The sequence below is a fragment of the Quercus lobata genome, chromosome 5, assembly GCF_001633185.2.
Source record: "Quercus lobata isolate SW786 chromosome 5, ValleyOak3.0 Primary Assembly, whole genome shotgun sequence".
Classification (NCBI taxonomy): Eukaryota; Viridiplantae; Streptophyta; class Magnoliopsida; order Fagales; family Fagaceae; genus Quercus; species Quercus lobata.
Genome location: NC_044908.1, coordinates 60,658,734 through 60,674,398, shown reverse-complemented (window position 1 = coordinate 60,674,398; position 15,665 = coordinate 60,658,734). Strand labels below are relative to the sequence as shown.

Sequence of the window (15,665 nt, the reverse complement as noted above, 5' to 3'; positions counted from 1 at the left end):
TGGAGGGCTAATGACTTTATAAGTGGATGAATTTGGCATCCATCTGTCATCCCATATATGGATCCTTTTTCCGTTGCCTACCTTCCCTTAAGACTTCGAGGCTGTTGTAAATGCTTCTCCAAGAGTATGATGCAGAATTGCCAAGCTTGGCATTGAGAACATCACCTGTGGGGAAGTATTTGGCCCTAAGAACACGGGCAACAAGGGAACTTGGATTTGAGAGGATACGCCATGCTTGCTTGGCTAACATGGCTAGGTTGAAAGCTTGCAAGTTTCTGAACCCCATTCCTCCTCTAGCTTTCAAATTGCACATCATTTTCTAATTGATCTAGCACATCTTGGATTCTTGTTGCTTCTAACCCCACCAGAAATTCCTCATCATATTTTCCAAATCTTCACATAAACTTTGAGGTAGTTGGAAGCAACTCATGGTAGACGTTAGGATTGCTTAAGCAACTGCCTTAATGAGGATTTCCTTACCTCCCATAGAGAGTAGTTTACCTTTCCAACCAGCTAGTTTATGGCCCACCCTCTCCTTCAAGGTAGCAAATACCTGTTTCTTGGATCTTCCAATAAACGATGGGAGACCTAAGTATTTGGAATGTCTTGAGTCTTGCATGGGGCTAAGGATGGCAAAAATCTCTTCTTTGACCGCCTAAGGTGTGTTTGGGCTAAAGAACACTGGGGATTTGTCTGTGTTAATTTTTTAGCCAAATGCTTCTTCATATTTTTGAAGGATTTGTTTTAATTCTTGACTCTCTTCGGCATTTTCCTTGCTAAAGAGAGTGCTATCATCCGCAAAGAAGAGGTGGGTGATTCTTGGACAACCTCTACAAATTGAAATGCCCATCCATTGTTGGTTTCGTGCAGCTTCATGTATGAGAGCAGAGAGGCCCTCAGCACAAAGAAGGAAGAGGCTTGGGGAGAGGGGGTCTGGCGAAGCCCTTTAGTTGGGGTGATATTTCCCCACGCTACCCCATTTTATAAGAACTGAGTAGAAGACTATGGTGATGCATTGCATTACCCAATTTATCCACCTAGTGTTGAAACCCATTCTTTCCATAACCCTTTGGATGAAGCACCATTCAACTCTATCAAAGGCCTTGCTCATGTCGAGCTTGGCTGCCATGAAACTATCATTACCTGCATTTTTGTGATTTAAGAAATGCATTAATTCAAAGGCCATAAGCACATTGTCAGTAATGAGTCGATCGGAGGTGAAGGCGCTCTGATTTTCCGTTATAATGTGAGGGAGGAGGGTTTTAAGTTTGCTAGCAAGGGTTTTAGAAATGAGTTTAAACACTAAATTACAGAGACTGATGGGGCGGAACTCAAACATTCTTTTAGGATTATTTGTTTTAGGGATAAGGGCTATGTTTGTTTTATTCAGCTCTGCCATGGACAAATTGTTATTACGAACATTTAAAATCATATTAATAATACTACAGCCCACAATATTCAAATATTTTTGATAAAATATGGCAGACATACCGTCGGGGCCAAGTGCCTTGGTAGGGTGGCTTTGTTTGAGAGCTATGGATACCTCTTCCTTGGTGAAGTCCCAAGTGAGATTTGCATTCATTTCATTAGTCACTCTAGAGGGGATAGCTGCAGTTACTTCTTCAACCCGTGTTGGATTATCTGTTATGTAAATATTTTCAAAATGGGCAATGGCTACTTGGGCAGTGCTTTCCTTTTCATCACACCATCTGCCTTGCTCATCCCAGATTCTCAAAATTGTGTTTTGCTTACGCCTTTCAGAAGCTTGAGCATGGAAGAACTTAGTATTCTTGTTCCCTTCCTTAAGCCAGTGAGCTTTAGCTCTTTGCCCCCAATAGATTTCCTCATCATCCAGAAGCTTGTTGATTTCTTTCCTTAGGCTATTAATCTTGGTGCTCATGTCTCCTCCCTTGTCTTGTTTGGTTATGCTATTTAGGGCGTTCCTTTTGGCCTGGTTTTTTTTTTTTTTTTTGGAATTTTCCCATAAACCTTTGAACTCCACTTAGTTAGCTCAGCTACATATAATTTTAAGTTCTCCATTATTCCTTCTGGGGTGCTAAGATCATCCTCCATCCCCCATGACGCCTCAATAATAGCTTTGCAGTCAACATTTTTAGTCCATATTACTTCAAAATGAAACTGCTTTGCTTGGGTGTGGCATTTGGATGTTGAGTCCGAGATTACTAGTGCACTATAATCAGAAGTGGAATCAACTATATGGTGTACTTTCTTCCCCCCAAATTTTCCAATCCATTCTGGAGTTGCAAAAGCTCTGTCAAGCCTCAAGTATTTTCTGTTTTCCCCCTCTTGCATGTTGCACCAAGTAAAATCAGGCCCTATATAGCCCAAGTCTTGAAAACCACAATAATCTACTACTTTTCTAAAGTCATCCATCTATTGTTGGGGTCTAGGAGCTCCTCCTAATTTTTCCTCAATTGATAAAATTTCGTTAAAATCTCCTAAACAAAGCCAAGGAAGTTGGGACTGATTATGAAGAAATGCTAAAAGGTGTCAAGATTCATACCTTCGATGGGTCTCAAGGTGACCATAAAAGCCGGTTAGCCTCCATTTGAAGTTGTTGCCAGGCTCTATGATAGTTGCATCTATGTGGTTCTTTGAGAAGCTTTTAATTTCCAAGTCAACTTCTCTTACCCATAAGAGAGCAAGTCCTCCACTTTGGCCTATACAGGGAACAATAAGGCCATTTGCCATCCCAATTCTATTCTTTATCCTTTCCATACGTCTAGTTTTTTATTTAGTCTCCATAAGGAAGACCACTTTGGGATCCTAACGCCGCATTAAGTCATGTAGCACTCTGACTAACTGGGGGTTCCCAAGCCCCCGACAATTCCAACTTAAGGGATTCATGGCTCCCAGCGGTGCTACCTTGCAGCCACCACCGATCCCTCTTCAGTTTCAGATTGACTTGTATTAGAGATTGTACATCTCCTTTTTTGCAATGATTCTTCCCCTTCTTCAAATATTAGCTTTCCCACCCTTTTAATCCCTGCAATTGGTGGTTGGACTTCAGCTTTTGGGCTTTTGTTTTTCCCTTTTTCTCTTGCTATTTTCTTCCATTGGGCCTTTGCTTTCACTTTCCTTTCTATTTCAGGGCCCTCGGTTCCCTTATTTCTTTCATTAGTTTCGGTTGGGTCAGCCATGAGTTTGAGTGGGTTGGAGACTTCCATAGACTCTGTTCCTGCTTGGGCCTACTGGCCCATTAGAGAAAGGGCATCCAATGCTTCTTTGTCCTTTTTCAAATCTCTTGGTGGACCGTTGGAGGGAGCAGCTGCCTCATCATGTGCCCCTGACAGTTACGTGGTGCAGTGTACCACCCGCATAGAGTAGTCCCATCCATTCTGATTTCTTGCTAACTGATTTTCCTTGAAGCTTGCGACATCACACATCTCCATATTTTTTGAATTTTTCTTTCTCCAGTTGCCGTCGCTACCTGAGCTGCCTTCACCACCATCTGTTGCTAAAGCGTAGGAGTTTTTTGTTGTTGTTTGAATATTTTCCTCTACTCTATCTTCATTACCATCACTCCGACCCCCATTACTAGTGGATCTTGATTTTTCCGTCCCCCACTTCGAATTTCCCTACGCTCAGAGTCAGTTGCCATATTGTTTGGATGAGCTTTGTTGGTCCGTGATCTCCGGACAGTGCTTGTCATCATGCCTCAGTCTACCACAGTGGAAGCAGAAGGTAGGAAGCCTTTCATACTTGAAATTTACCCAGAATTTTTCACCATCTGCACTAACTACCTTACCCCCACACCTAAGAGGTTTATCAAGTTGTAAATCCACCTTGATTCGAATAAATTTTGCTTGATCTATCTGTCTTGCTCTTCGGTTTGACTCAATGAATTTCCCCAAACTATTTCCAAGGTCTCTACCTACCTCGTCTGACATGTACTCAAAGGAGAGTCCCTAAATCTGGACCTAGAAAAGGGAGTGGGTGAAAGTGATGTTTGTATCTGAGAGACCTTTTTTCCATCTGCACAGTAATAGGAGATTATTGTCGAAATTCCATGACCCATTTTTTTCAGCCCACTTCAGTTGGTACTCGGAGCTAAATTTGAACTGTAGTATATTGTTTCCCACATCTACAATCTGCAGGTCGGAGCCCATTTTCCATGCTAATGTTAGCATGTTCTTCAGTGCCCTTTGGTTTTGATGTCAGTTTGATAGCAATCTACCAAAGAGGCTCAAAGCACATTCCTCTAGAAGCTCTAATTTGCTCCTTGTTGTTATTGAGATTTCTTCTTCTTCCTCCTTTGTGAGATGGAGGTTGAGTAATCCTTCTGCCACCGCTTGTTCCATGGCGACGTTAGGAAGGGGTGATGGGTATACCCAAGGAAAAAACCCAAATGGAGAAAGAAGGAGGGAGTGCTCGATACTAAAAAACGAGAGGGAGAGAACTCCTTTTTTGAGAGGAGAGGGAGAGAACTCCTACCTGGGAGAGAAACTCTATTGATAAGAATGCTCTTACTTATTATTTAAAAAGAAAATTTTAATTTACTAAAATCGAAGTAACCAAATAGAAAACCACTATTTTCAAATTAAAATCTAATATAAAATATTATTAAAACATTAAAGGGAAGAGTAGATAAAGCCTAAAGCCTAAAGCTATTGCCTATTGTGGCAGTAGTGGTACTGTAATACACATATATCAACCAAGGTAAAAACTAAATACTCCATAAATTAAATTAAAAAAGAAAAAGACTTAGACTTTTTTTTTTAATGGTGAAAAAGACTTAGACTTGTACACTAAAGCTAGGGGTGTGCATGGGTCAGTTTGGGTTGGACTAAAGAGATTTTTTGACCCAACCCACCATGACAGGTTAAAAAAAACTCAATCCAACCCAACCCATCCCACATGGGTTGGGTTGAACCCATGGGTTTGACAATTTTTTTAATTATTAAATTGAGTAGAAAAAAATATTAATATAAACATATTAAAAAACCCAAAGATTAGTATCAATGTAACTCTTTAAAGGCAAACAACACTAATGACTAAACAACAATAGTAATTTACTTGGGTTTGTGTGTACTAATTGACTTTTATATAGGATAGGAAGAGCTAGTTATTTAAAAAAATTTATTAATTATATAATATATTTTAAATATATATTAAATATATGGGTGGGTCGGGTCAGGTTTGGTGGGTTTGGAATTTTGTGACACAAACCCAACCCGACCCACTATCAAAAAAAATTTTGTAACCCAACCCAACCCACCAAGTCCTAAAAATTGACCCAATCCGATGGGTTTGGTTGGGTCGGGTCGGTTTTGGCGGGTTGGTGGGTTGGCTGTACACCCCTAACTAAAGCTATGAACTAGTTAATAATTATATGGCCAAACAGAGACCGGTACAGTGGTACACAGAGACCGGCACAGTAGTACACAGTGGGTGAGAAGGGATTGAGATCAGGTGCAATGCTCTAGGTATTGCACCTTATGCAATTGCTATGGAGGGTTGAGATTTTTTATTTATTTATTTGGATGGAGGGTTGAGATTGATAGTTGCAAAAAGCAACTTTCAATTTCAACCATTGATTTAAAAAGTTAAGAAAAAAATTAAAGTAAAGTAAAAAGTAAAATATTTTTGTGAGACATGGTAGGGTGAATTGCACTGAATCCTAATCCGGGTGAGAAGATAGACCTAACTGGAGTTATTTACTAGGCTATTTTACTTTACGCCTTTACCAAACAGTAATATCAGCCATTTTAGACGTAGCTTTTTGCTTAACCTTTTTTTTTTTTTTTTTAAGAAGGAACTTTTTTAGAATCTTATTAATTAGATTTACTTCTTTTTCCTCTTTTTTTTTTTTTTTTGGAAAGTTATTAGATTTACTTGTTGCATTGGAAAGTTCATAAAGAATATTTGTCCTCTAAAAATGTATTTTTTTAAAAAGTGTATATAAATAAATAATTTTAGAATTTAAAAGGAAATATTATTATCAAACACATCAATGAAAAAACTATAATAATTGACATTTCTCACGAGTTTCAAATATTTTGTAACACTTCTAAAATTTTCAAGATTTTAGTCATGAATGGAATCAAGATATTTCAAAATTTGTTTCTTCGCCATTTATATATATATATATATATATATATATATATATATATATATATATATTGTACAGGGTGTGTGAATGAATTGTTTATGAAACAATCCAACAAGTCTCACTATATTGAAAAGTAGTAAAAATAAATAGCAAATACTTCTTTAACTGAGTGTTTGTTCAATATCTTATAATTTTTGGTAGCTTATTACTGAAATATGAGACAAACTTTATAGTTTTTGGTAACTTAGAGCTTGTTTGTTACTGTTGTTTAAACAACATTACACGTATTTTCACACACTTTTTCACCTATACATATTTCCAATAAATACAAACAACGTTACTAGAAATCTCTTATCAAATGGACTCTCATTTTCACAAAACAATTATTTTAAAAAAATGGATCCAACAAAAAAAAAAGTTCATCAACTTAAATTAAAAACCCAACCCTAACTAATATATCTGTTTAGAAACAGCGTATTTAGCTTTTTGTTAAAATTTTTTTGCTAAAATATACTTGTATCTTGAAAATTTGAGAAAATGCAGGAAAAAGTAAAGTTTTAAAATGATGTACATAAAAACTAAAAGCTAATACTAAAAGCTGGGTAATTATTAGGTACTCTTGGATTACCATAAATGCGTACTCTCCCCTCTCACATAATTGTGAGTCTCACTAATTAAATTTATGGTGGAACCCACAATTCATGTGAGAGGAGGAAGTACGCATTTATGATACTTCCGGAGTATTCAATAATTTTCCCTAAAAGCTGGTGTCAAAAGTTGGTGCAACATTACTCTAACCTGATGCAATTCCTCTGAATGGTTGAGATTAATAGTTGCAAAAAGCAACTTTCAATCTCAACCATTAATTCAAAAAAGTTAAGAAAAATTTTAAAGAAGTAAAAAATGAAAATTAAAAAGGTAAAAAGTGAATAAAATTTGTGAATGGAAATGATGAATTGCACCCAGTGGCAGCTCTATGAATTTTTTCCAATGTGGTCATTAAGAAACTTAAATTATACAATATTTAATAAAAAAGATAGTTATATCTCATTATCAATGCTGCAAGCTATACCTCTTTTAAAATTTTAGTCAAATAAAAATTTTCTTGGATTTTTCTTTTTGTTTGTACAATATATTGTTAAAATGACCAAAATTTGACTACAAACTTAGTTGTAACCTAAAACTACAGCTTTCACTAAACAAATTAACATGATTACATATTTTGAAAATCTAACCGTTGAATTGTATGTTTTTTATATTCATAAAACACATGTCAAGTTTCATGTCAATCGAATGTTATTTACTATTTGATCTATAAACTTATTTTTTGTGTATAATTTTAGATTACAAAAACTCAAAAATTAAACATTTGATTGATGACATAAGCTATTTATCTTTAATCTTCTTGAAGTTTTGTAAACATGGAGGATATAAGGAAAAAAAAATGTAATCTAATTATGGAATTGTTAAAATTCATATTTAATAAAAAAATATTGAGTGGAGTTGTAATCTTAATATACAACCAAGTTTGTTGCTAAATTTTGTCCAAAGTTTAATTATATTGGACCTAAAAAAATTTAGGGTGGTCACATTTATTTTAAGGTAAAAAAGTCATAAAATTTTTAAATTTTATATATAATAATGATTTTTTTTCTAGGCTAGGGTAGTCTTGACTACCCTGACTCTAACTTGGAGCCGCCATTTGCACGATCCTAATCCAGTCTAAGCATTCCTTTTAGCTTGGGATATTGCTCTGAATCCTAATCCACTCTAAGCATTAGCATCAGGAAATGCTACTCTATCCCATTTTATCATTTCAAAAAATTACTTTATCAATTATACCATATCATTTTACAACACACCCAACATCCCAAAACTCTATTTTGCCATACTACACATTAAAATAATATATCTACATAATAAAATATATTTTTTCTTTTTTTGTTTTTTTCCAATTTTTTCCTCCACCTTCCCTCAACCTCTATCACCGCACCTCCACTGCCCAGTCACCACCACCACGCCTCCACCATACCCACCTCTGCCCACTGCCCACCAAAATCCCATCGGAACAAAAACCAATATTAAAAAAAAAAAAAAAGCCGTCGGAAAGGCAGAACCCAAAAGAACCAGCCAACCATGCGGTGACCCACGCCAATCTCCACCAAACCCATCATCGTGACCCACGCTGATCTCGCCATGACGCCGATCTGGCGATCTCCGACAACCAACAACCCAACCACGACCCAACCATGACCCAACCACAACCAACAACCCACTTCAGCCATACCCACCTCTTCCTTTAAGCACCGGTCAAAGCAAAGCAAAAAAAAAAAAAAAAAAAAAAAAAAAAAAAGCAACCACAAAATCCGCCGAATCGCAACCCACCAGAAAAATAAGCCACTGTGATGTGTGATGTTGATGTTAGGAGGAGAATGGTGTTTGGGTCTAAAGAGAGGAGAGAGCAGATGGAGAAACAGAAAAGGAAGAGAGAGAAGAGAACTGAAATAATGAGATAAAAGAGAGAGAAATTTCAGGAGAAAAAGGTGGAATAATTTTTTTTTTTTTTTTTTTTAGAATGCTGTTATAGTGCAATTGTAGCAGTATTGCAAAAAAAATTACAACAGTTGGGTTTAGCATTCCCTGATGCAAAGCACTTTAAAACTTAAAATGCCAAAGTCTCCTTACATTTGGATTTAGCATTCTCCATGATCTAAGCATTCCTTTTAGCTCGCCTTGATTGCAGCGTTACACTACATGCAACAAAAGTCAAAGAGGTTAGCCGCATATTTCTTTTTTGGAGGGAAAGATTAGCCACATATTTCAATGCTATTAAAGTCGTGCAACAAGAGTCAAAGACCATGTTATGTTAGCCACAAATTTCAATGCTATTAAAGTAGACTAGTGTGACGTTGCAATCAGGGTGAGCTAACACTAAAGCCACCAATCGGCTAACCCAACCCATTGTGGATACTTGCAGGACCATTCTTCAAGCTTTCCAGGAGGTCCAGCTGCAACATTGCTATAGGGAGACCAACAAAGCCGCTGATTTCCTTGCTAAACTTGGCCATAGTCTGTCTGAACCTTTTGTTTACTATATGACCCCCCCCTTTTGGTATTATGGAGGTCTTATCTAATGATGCTAATGCTGTTTTGTATAACCGAGTCACTCGAGTTGTAACTGCTGATTTTATGTAATATATTTTTCTCTCTGTTTACCAAAAAAAAAAAAAAAATCAGGGTGAGCTAAACAGAATGCTCAGACTATTGTTACATACACAAAATTAATAATACCACTTCAATTGTATCAAAATTCAATAAATAATAAATATGTGCACAAAAAAAAATTCAATAAATAATAAATATATGCACAAAAATAACCACCCCACTAATACCCATAAGAGTAGTGGTGAAATATCTGATTTGATTATTTTGCAATTATGTTTATAAAGTATAGATTTTGATACAACTGGCGCGGTATTATTTTAAATTTAGACCTTAAAAAAAAAAAGAATTGAATTTGAGTAATACTTGAACCTAACCAAGGAAAATGTGACTCGATTCCTTTTACCCATGATATATTAGAAAAACCTAGCAGTTTCAAGTTTGATCATGTTGGGTACCCCTTACCCATTGGATTTGGTCATCCTTGAGCCCAAGTAATCAATCTTCGATTTCTTGCCTTTGAGAGCTCCACTTGCTAAATCTTGCCATTCCATTCCTTCCTCCCAAATGAGGGTTTAGTTTGGTTAGAGAAGCATGGGGGTTTGATTTATTTTGGAGAAGAGATACTTAGAAGGGAGAATGACTAGAGAAAGAGAGAGGGAGTGACTGAGGCAATAAAATGGGGCGTTAATGTGTTATGATATTTTATGGAAAAATGCTAGGGACTCATTCATTCTTACACTCAAATAATTAGGGATACACCCATTCATTAATCCAAATTCACACCTTGTTTATGTTTCAAATCTTTCATGGATTTCAGTTTTTTCAAGTACATGCGATAGACTCATGTGAAAATGTTGAAATCTAATTAAGAGTTGACACATAAGTAAAGTGTGGGAATGAGTATGTGTATATCCTTGTCATTTTTCTATTTGATATAAAATTGTAAAAAATAAAAATAAAAAAAAAAATCTTTTTTCTTTCCTTGTAAAAAGTTTTCAAAACAAGTAAATTGCATTTTTCTTTCGGATCCGGATCCTCTCCATTTCAAAGTGAAATGGAGAGGGTCCAGTTCACGGTGGAGATTTTTTTAGAAATGATCCACGTACATAAACGCGCCACGTCATAACTTAACCCACTAAACCCAAACCACACTTAACTACGCTTAAACTAGAGACTCTTTTAACTTAACCTGATCCTTCAGCTACCCAAAAAAGCAAATAACTCCCTCTTCCTTCAGATCTTTCTCTACCCAAAATTCAAAAACTCTCTCTCACCATTGCTCAATCTCCATGGTTACAGCTAGCAGCCACTGCGTCCTACACCTTCACTACCGGCGGAGTTCCGGTACATTCCTGTCTCTCTCCTTCGGCCGCTGGAGGTGTTATCGTCGGTGCCACCACCATTGGTGGCTGTCGGGTCCTCCTCTCTTTCTCTTTATTGTCGTTTATCTTTTATTTTTTCTTTTTGTTTCTCTTTTCATTTGCCTTTTAGAATTGACTGAATCCCTTAGAGTTTTGTTTAGTGATTGGGTTTCCTTTTGAGTATAAAGCTTGATGATGTGCTTTGGGTTTGAAAAATTGGGGCTTTTGGGTACAGCCGAATGTGTTTTGATTAAGTATCTGCCTGTAGTTGTTGTGTGGTGTTGTCTTTGACATCAGTCCAAAAATTATGTTGCTTGGTCATGAGCTCATGATGTATGCTAAAAATCATTATGAAATTTCTCCCTTTTTTTTCCTAATTTTTTTAGGTATCTGTTCTTTTTCTAAATTTGGATTGACTATGCAGATGGGTATTTTGCTGGTGGATAATATATTTTGTTTCTTGTAGTTCATTTTAAAGATATAAACTGTGGCTCTTGATAGGTAATGAGGTACAGTGTTTGTGAGCTTAGAATTCTTGATTTGTTATGCACAACTGGTTTTCTAAGCTATATTGCACTCTTATTTGCTTATCAAAAAGTTTTTTCCCTCCTTTCTTGATTTCTTTTAGCCGAAGGTTTTATTATGTCTTTTCCAACTAGTGGTATATGTTGATTTAGTGCTGACATCTAGAGATTTCTATTTATGTAGGTGTTAGAAGTTGACAGTAAGAATGTAAAAGCTCTGTACAGTGGTATGGTAAGGTCCTTTAGCTGAGTTCTTAATGTGGAAGTTCCTAAGCTAAACCCTCAACAAATTTACATATTTAGTAGTGATAGTGATCTTATAGCTTCATTTGTGCCTGCTGTTAGTTTGAAATTTTGATATATGGTTATCAGTTTATCATTGAAATCACTCTTTGTTATTTTGTTAGGTTGAATGGCATGATTAAATGGATGCTATACCCAATATGGGAAGCTGCTGCCGTTGATGAATGGTTATACAATGGCGGTCCTTATGAGCTAATTGTTCTATCACCAAGAGCGAGAAAAGGCAGCTGTTGGAGGTGGAGGGGGATTAGTGCTAAATTTTAGATTGTTTTTTGTTAGTGTAGACCACATGTTCTCACTCTTGTATAAGTTCTTTATACAAGTTCTACCATTTTGGTGAAATCTTGTAGAAAAATATATGTTTTGGATATATGTAGAAACTTTGTTAAGTTAGTGTGTGTGCTGTGCTTAGTAGTGTGTGGGTGGTGCCTAGTAGTGTGATGAGGTGTGCCTGTTGTGGTGATAAAGGGTGCGTGTACTTGGCTATATTGAGGCATGTGCAGTGCAGGTGCATGATGTGAAGCTTAGCAAGTGATCAGATAGTGAGAGTTATACAAAAAAGAGTAACCATGTCGCCAGGAAGCTAGAGAAGCATCAGCAAGGTCATACACTTGATGCACATATCAAAGAGCAGTTTGGGGGCGGTAGGCTGTTGGCATGCATCTCTTCTCGACCAGGACAATGTGGTAGATCTGATGGGTGAGCACAAAATTTTTTACATTTTTTCTTTTGTATTCAGTTTTGTGTCGTCTTATTCTGTTTCCAAACCAATTTGTTTTTTCTATCAGATACATTTTGGAAGGAAAAGAACTTGAGTTCTGTATGAAGAAGATCCAAAGGAAGAAGGGGAAGGGTGCCGCAGCTTAAGTAGTTTATTAGTCATAGTTTTGGTCTTTTTGCAACTTGTTTTTGTTACACCTGCCTAGATGGGCCAATGTTTATCATTATTGATGGATCTCTGAAGATTTTGTGGCATGTTTAGTTGTTTCAAATTAGATGCTTTAACTAGTTTGTGATTGACAAGAGTCAGACTTAAGCAAAAATAGCACTTGTTGGGTGCTGCCCTCTTTATCCATCATTCTATTGTAGTAGAATTTCTTTTTATTGTTATAGCTGTGCTCTTTTCATGGTATTGCCAGTTCCTGTAATAGTTATATTGCAACTTTTTCCCTATAGTAAAATTTAGAACCCAGACCTCTATATCCAATTTTAATGCTTTTGTTCATCCCCTCTACATTTTGGCAACTATGGCTTTGTTCTTATCGGTTTTTACACTGCAAAATTATCAATTCTCTTCTTTAGGCTTGAGTGGTGCTCAATATTTGTAGCAATAATCTGATTCCTTTCCATCTTGACCACAAGCATTTTACTGATTATTGTACACCTGGTTGTCGTTCTTTGTAGAATTAATAAATTAAACTTTGGGAATGGCCATATATTCTAGACGTAACATTATTTTAACTTAGGGGTGTGATTTGGAGTGGGAATTGGAGTTGAAATTGCAATTGGATTGTCAATTCCAATTTTAAAATGTTTAGAATTGGATTGGAATTTGATTCATTTATCCTTTTGGATGTCTCATGGTATTAGATACCATATTTGATTCAAGTGGTTCAATGTAAGTATTGCATTTGCTTCATGTGATTCAATGCAAATAGTAGATATTGACAATATGCTTTGACAAGAATTGTAACTTGCTCTGCATGATAAGTTGTTCCAAACGTGAACTCTAAAGATCTGTAAATTAGATTCCCTTCTTATAGGTTTCATACATGCAGAAGTGTTGTTATTGGACCAATTTGATTAAAGGGGAAGAACCTTGCTGTTGATTTCCCAAATTTAGGAGTGCAGCAAGCAATCAGCGACATACGGCAGGGGGCAAATATTGCTTGCAAATAACGGATTCTAAATCAAATTTATAGTTCAAGATCAAGGCAGGGGGCAAATATTGCTTGCAAATAACGGATTCTATATCAAATTTTGTAGTTCAAGATCAAGTCAAGACCATCGAGTTGTGCCAGTCAAATGTTACAAAAGCCCTATCAAAGTTTGTGGAGAACCCCTGCCTTTTTTTTTAGTCTCTAGTGCTATTGGGGTGCTACTTTTTACTCGGGACATTCTGGTTGAAACTTGAATGTGATACTTTGTCCATCTTAACAGGGGGCAAATATTAAGGTTTTTCAACTGTCTTTGAAAAGGATAACATTGTTTGTATTTTACCCTTAAATAAGGGTTTCAAAAGAGAAAAAAATGAAAGCAGAAAAGTTGAAGCAAAGAAACAAACAAGGGACATCAGGTGCTTTCTAACAAGAACAATGTTCAGGCAAAGGGTAAACCAGGCTTCAACACATCCAACACAACCTCAATTCTTATATTGTAGTGAGGACAGTGACAAACTGATAATGCAAGTAGACCATTGCAAGCATAAAATGACCACTTTTATTAGAAGGATAATACATCTCACTGGTTAATTTGGTACCACTCCACTAATCTACATTCCATAACTGTTCACTGAATCTAACACAACCTCAATTGTTTCTCAAAAAAAAAAAAAAAAAAAACCACAACCTCAATTCTTAAACTGTAGCTGTTTAGACCTTGCTGTCAATTATCATTGGCACTGGCTCCTGCTTTTGCGGTGTATTCTGCTCATACAAGACACAAAAGCAATCACTAATGAATGACTTCAAAGACATATCAAACTAGAGTAATAAATCCAGACAAAAGACAATGTTTATAAAGGTTGGGGTTGGTGAACTTACTGCTGATCTTGCTTGCTCTAATTTGTTCATCTTTGCAAAGATGCTGCCATAAAACTGGGCATTCTTCTTGTCATACTCTCTCACTTTCTCCTTCAAAATCTTGGACTCCAGCTTCACATCCCTGACAACACAACCAACATCCTAATGTAAATGACTAAAACCCTGAATTGAGTGAATTGTACTGAAGATAACACAACCTTTTCCAGTTGACAAGAAAACATAGCCCATTATTGACAAAATTAGTGAACATACCTGTTGTCTGGGTCTATCTCAAGAGCCTTTTTGATATCCTGTTCTGCCAGATCCAAATCAACAAGTTGTATGTATGCTTGTGCTCTCCTGTACAGAGCTTTTACATTCTTACTGTCAACTTCTAACACCTACATAAATAGAAATCTCTAGATGTCAGCACTAAATCAACATATACCACTAGTTGGAAAAGACATAATAAAACCTTCAGACTAAAAGAAATCAAGAAAGGAGGGAAAAAACTTTTTGATAAGCAAATAAGAGTGCAATATAGCTTAGAAAACCAGTTGTGCATAACAAATCAAGAATTCTAAGCTCACAAACACTGTACCTCATTACCTATCAAGAGCCACAGTTTATATCTTTAAAATGAACTACAAGAAACAAAATATATTATCCACTAGAAAAATACCCATCTGCATAGTCAATCCAAATTTAGAAAAAGAACAGATACCTAAAAAAATTAGGAAAAAAAAGGGAGAAATTTCATAATGATTTTTAGCATACATCATGAGCTCATGACCAAGCAACATAATTTTTGGACTGATGTCAAAGACAACACCACACAACAACTACAGGCAGATACTTGATCAAAACACATTCGGCTGTATCCAAAAGCCCCAATTTTTCAAACCCAAAGCACATCATCAAGCTTTATACTCAAAAGGAAACCCAATCACTAAACAAAACTCTAAGGGATTCAGTCAATTCTAAAAGGCAAATGAAAAGAGAAACAAAAAGAAAAAATAAAAGATAAACGACAATAAAGAGAAAGAGAGGAGGACCCGACGGCCACCAATGGTGGTGGCACCGACGATAACACCTCCAGCGGCCGAAGGAGAGAGACAGGAATGTACCGGAACTCCGCCGGTAGTGAAGGTGTAGGACGCAGTGGCTGCTAGCTGTAACCATGGAGATTGAGCAATGGTGAGAGAGAGTTTTTGAATTTTGGGTAGAGAAAGATCTGAAGGAAGAGGGAGTTATTTGCTTTTTTGGGTAGCTGAAGGATCAGGTTAAGTTAAAAGAGTCTCTAGTTTAAGCGTAGTTAAGTGTGGTTTGGGTTTAGTGGGTTAAGTTATGACGTGGCGCGTTTATGAACGTGGATCATTTCTAGAAAAATCTCCACCGTGAACTGGACCCTCTCCATTTCACTTTGAAATGGAGAGGAACGGGATCCTTTTCTTTCTATGTTGACTTTCACAACAAATCATCTTTGTGAGACAATGTT

The 15,665-nt window shown here is 36.5% G+C and overlaps 1 protein-coding gene and 2 long non-coding RNA genes across 4 annotated transcripts; 1 reads left to right on the top strand and 2 right to left on the bottom strand.

The window, feature by feature from the left end:
- Positions 1–946: 946 nt before the first annotated feature.
- Positions 947–1,900, bottom strand: LOC115990838. The gene is made up of 3 exons (XM_031114610.1): positions 1,492–1,900; positions 1,312–1,392; positions 947–1,143 (listed from the first exon to the last, which is right to left on the bottom strand). The coding sequence occupies exons 1-3, from the start codon at positions 1,898–1,900 to the stop codon at positions 947–949; spliced, it is 687 nt and encodes a 228-aa protein (XP_030970470.1).
- Positions 1,901–10,723: 8,823 nt separating this feature from the next.
- On the top strand, positions 10,724–11,985 carry LOC115992934. Its single transcript, XR_004092725.1, has 3 exons — positions 10,724–11,108; positions 11,308–11,355; positions 11,531–11,985. It is a non-coding gene; the product is annotated as an uncharacterized LOC115992934 (long non-coding RNA).
- Positions 11,986–13,704: 1,719 nt separating this feature from the next.
- LOC115991841 lies at positions 13,705–15,592 on the bottom strand. Of its 2 annotated transcripts, none has more exons than XR_004092346.1 (4): positions 15,223–15,592; positions 14,441–14,568; positions 14,189–14,309; positions 13,705–14,071 (listed from the first exon to the last, which is right to left on the bottom strand). It is a non-coding gene; the product is annotated as an uncharacterized LOC115991841 (long non-coding RNA). The 2 variants fall into 2 exon arrangements; XR_004092347.1 differs by having other exon boundaries at positions 15,295–15,592.
- Between the last annotated feature and the right edge of the window lie 73 nt (positions 15,593–15,665).

Bases quoted from the DNA above. Each gene is read 5' to 3' on its own strand.
- LOC115990838 (XM_031114610.1), bottom strand. From the start codon at position 1,900: ATGAGCACCAAGATTAATAGCCTAAGGAAAGAAATCAACAAGCTTCTG. The intron at 1,393-1,491 runs GTATGTCTGCCA...TGTCCATGGCAG, and splicing joins CAAGGCACTTGGCCCCGACG to AGCTGAATAAAACAAACATA. The intron at 1,144-1,311 runs GTAATTTAGTGT...ACAAAAATGCAG, and splicing joins GTTCCGCCCCATCAGTCTCT to GTAATGATAGTTTCATGGCA.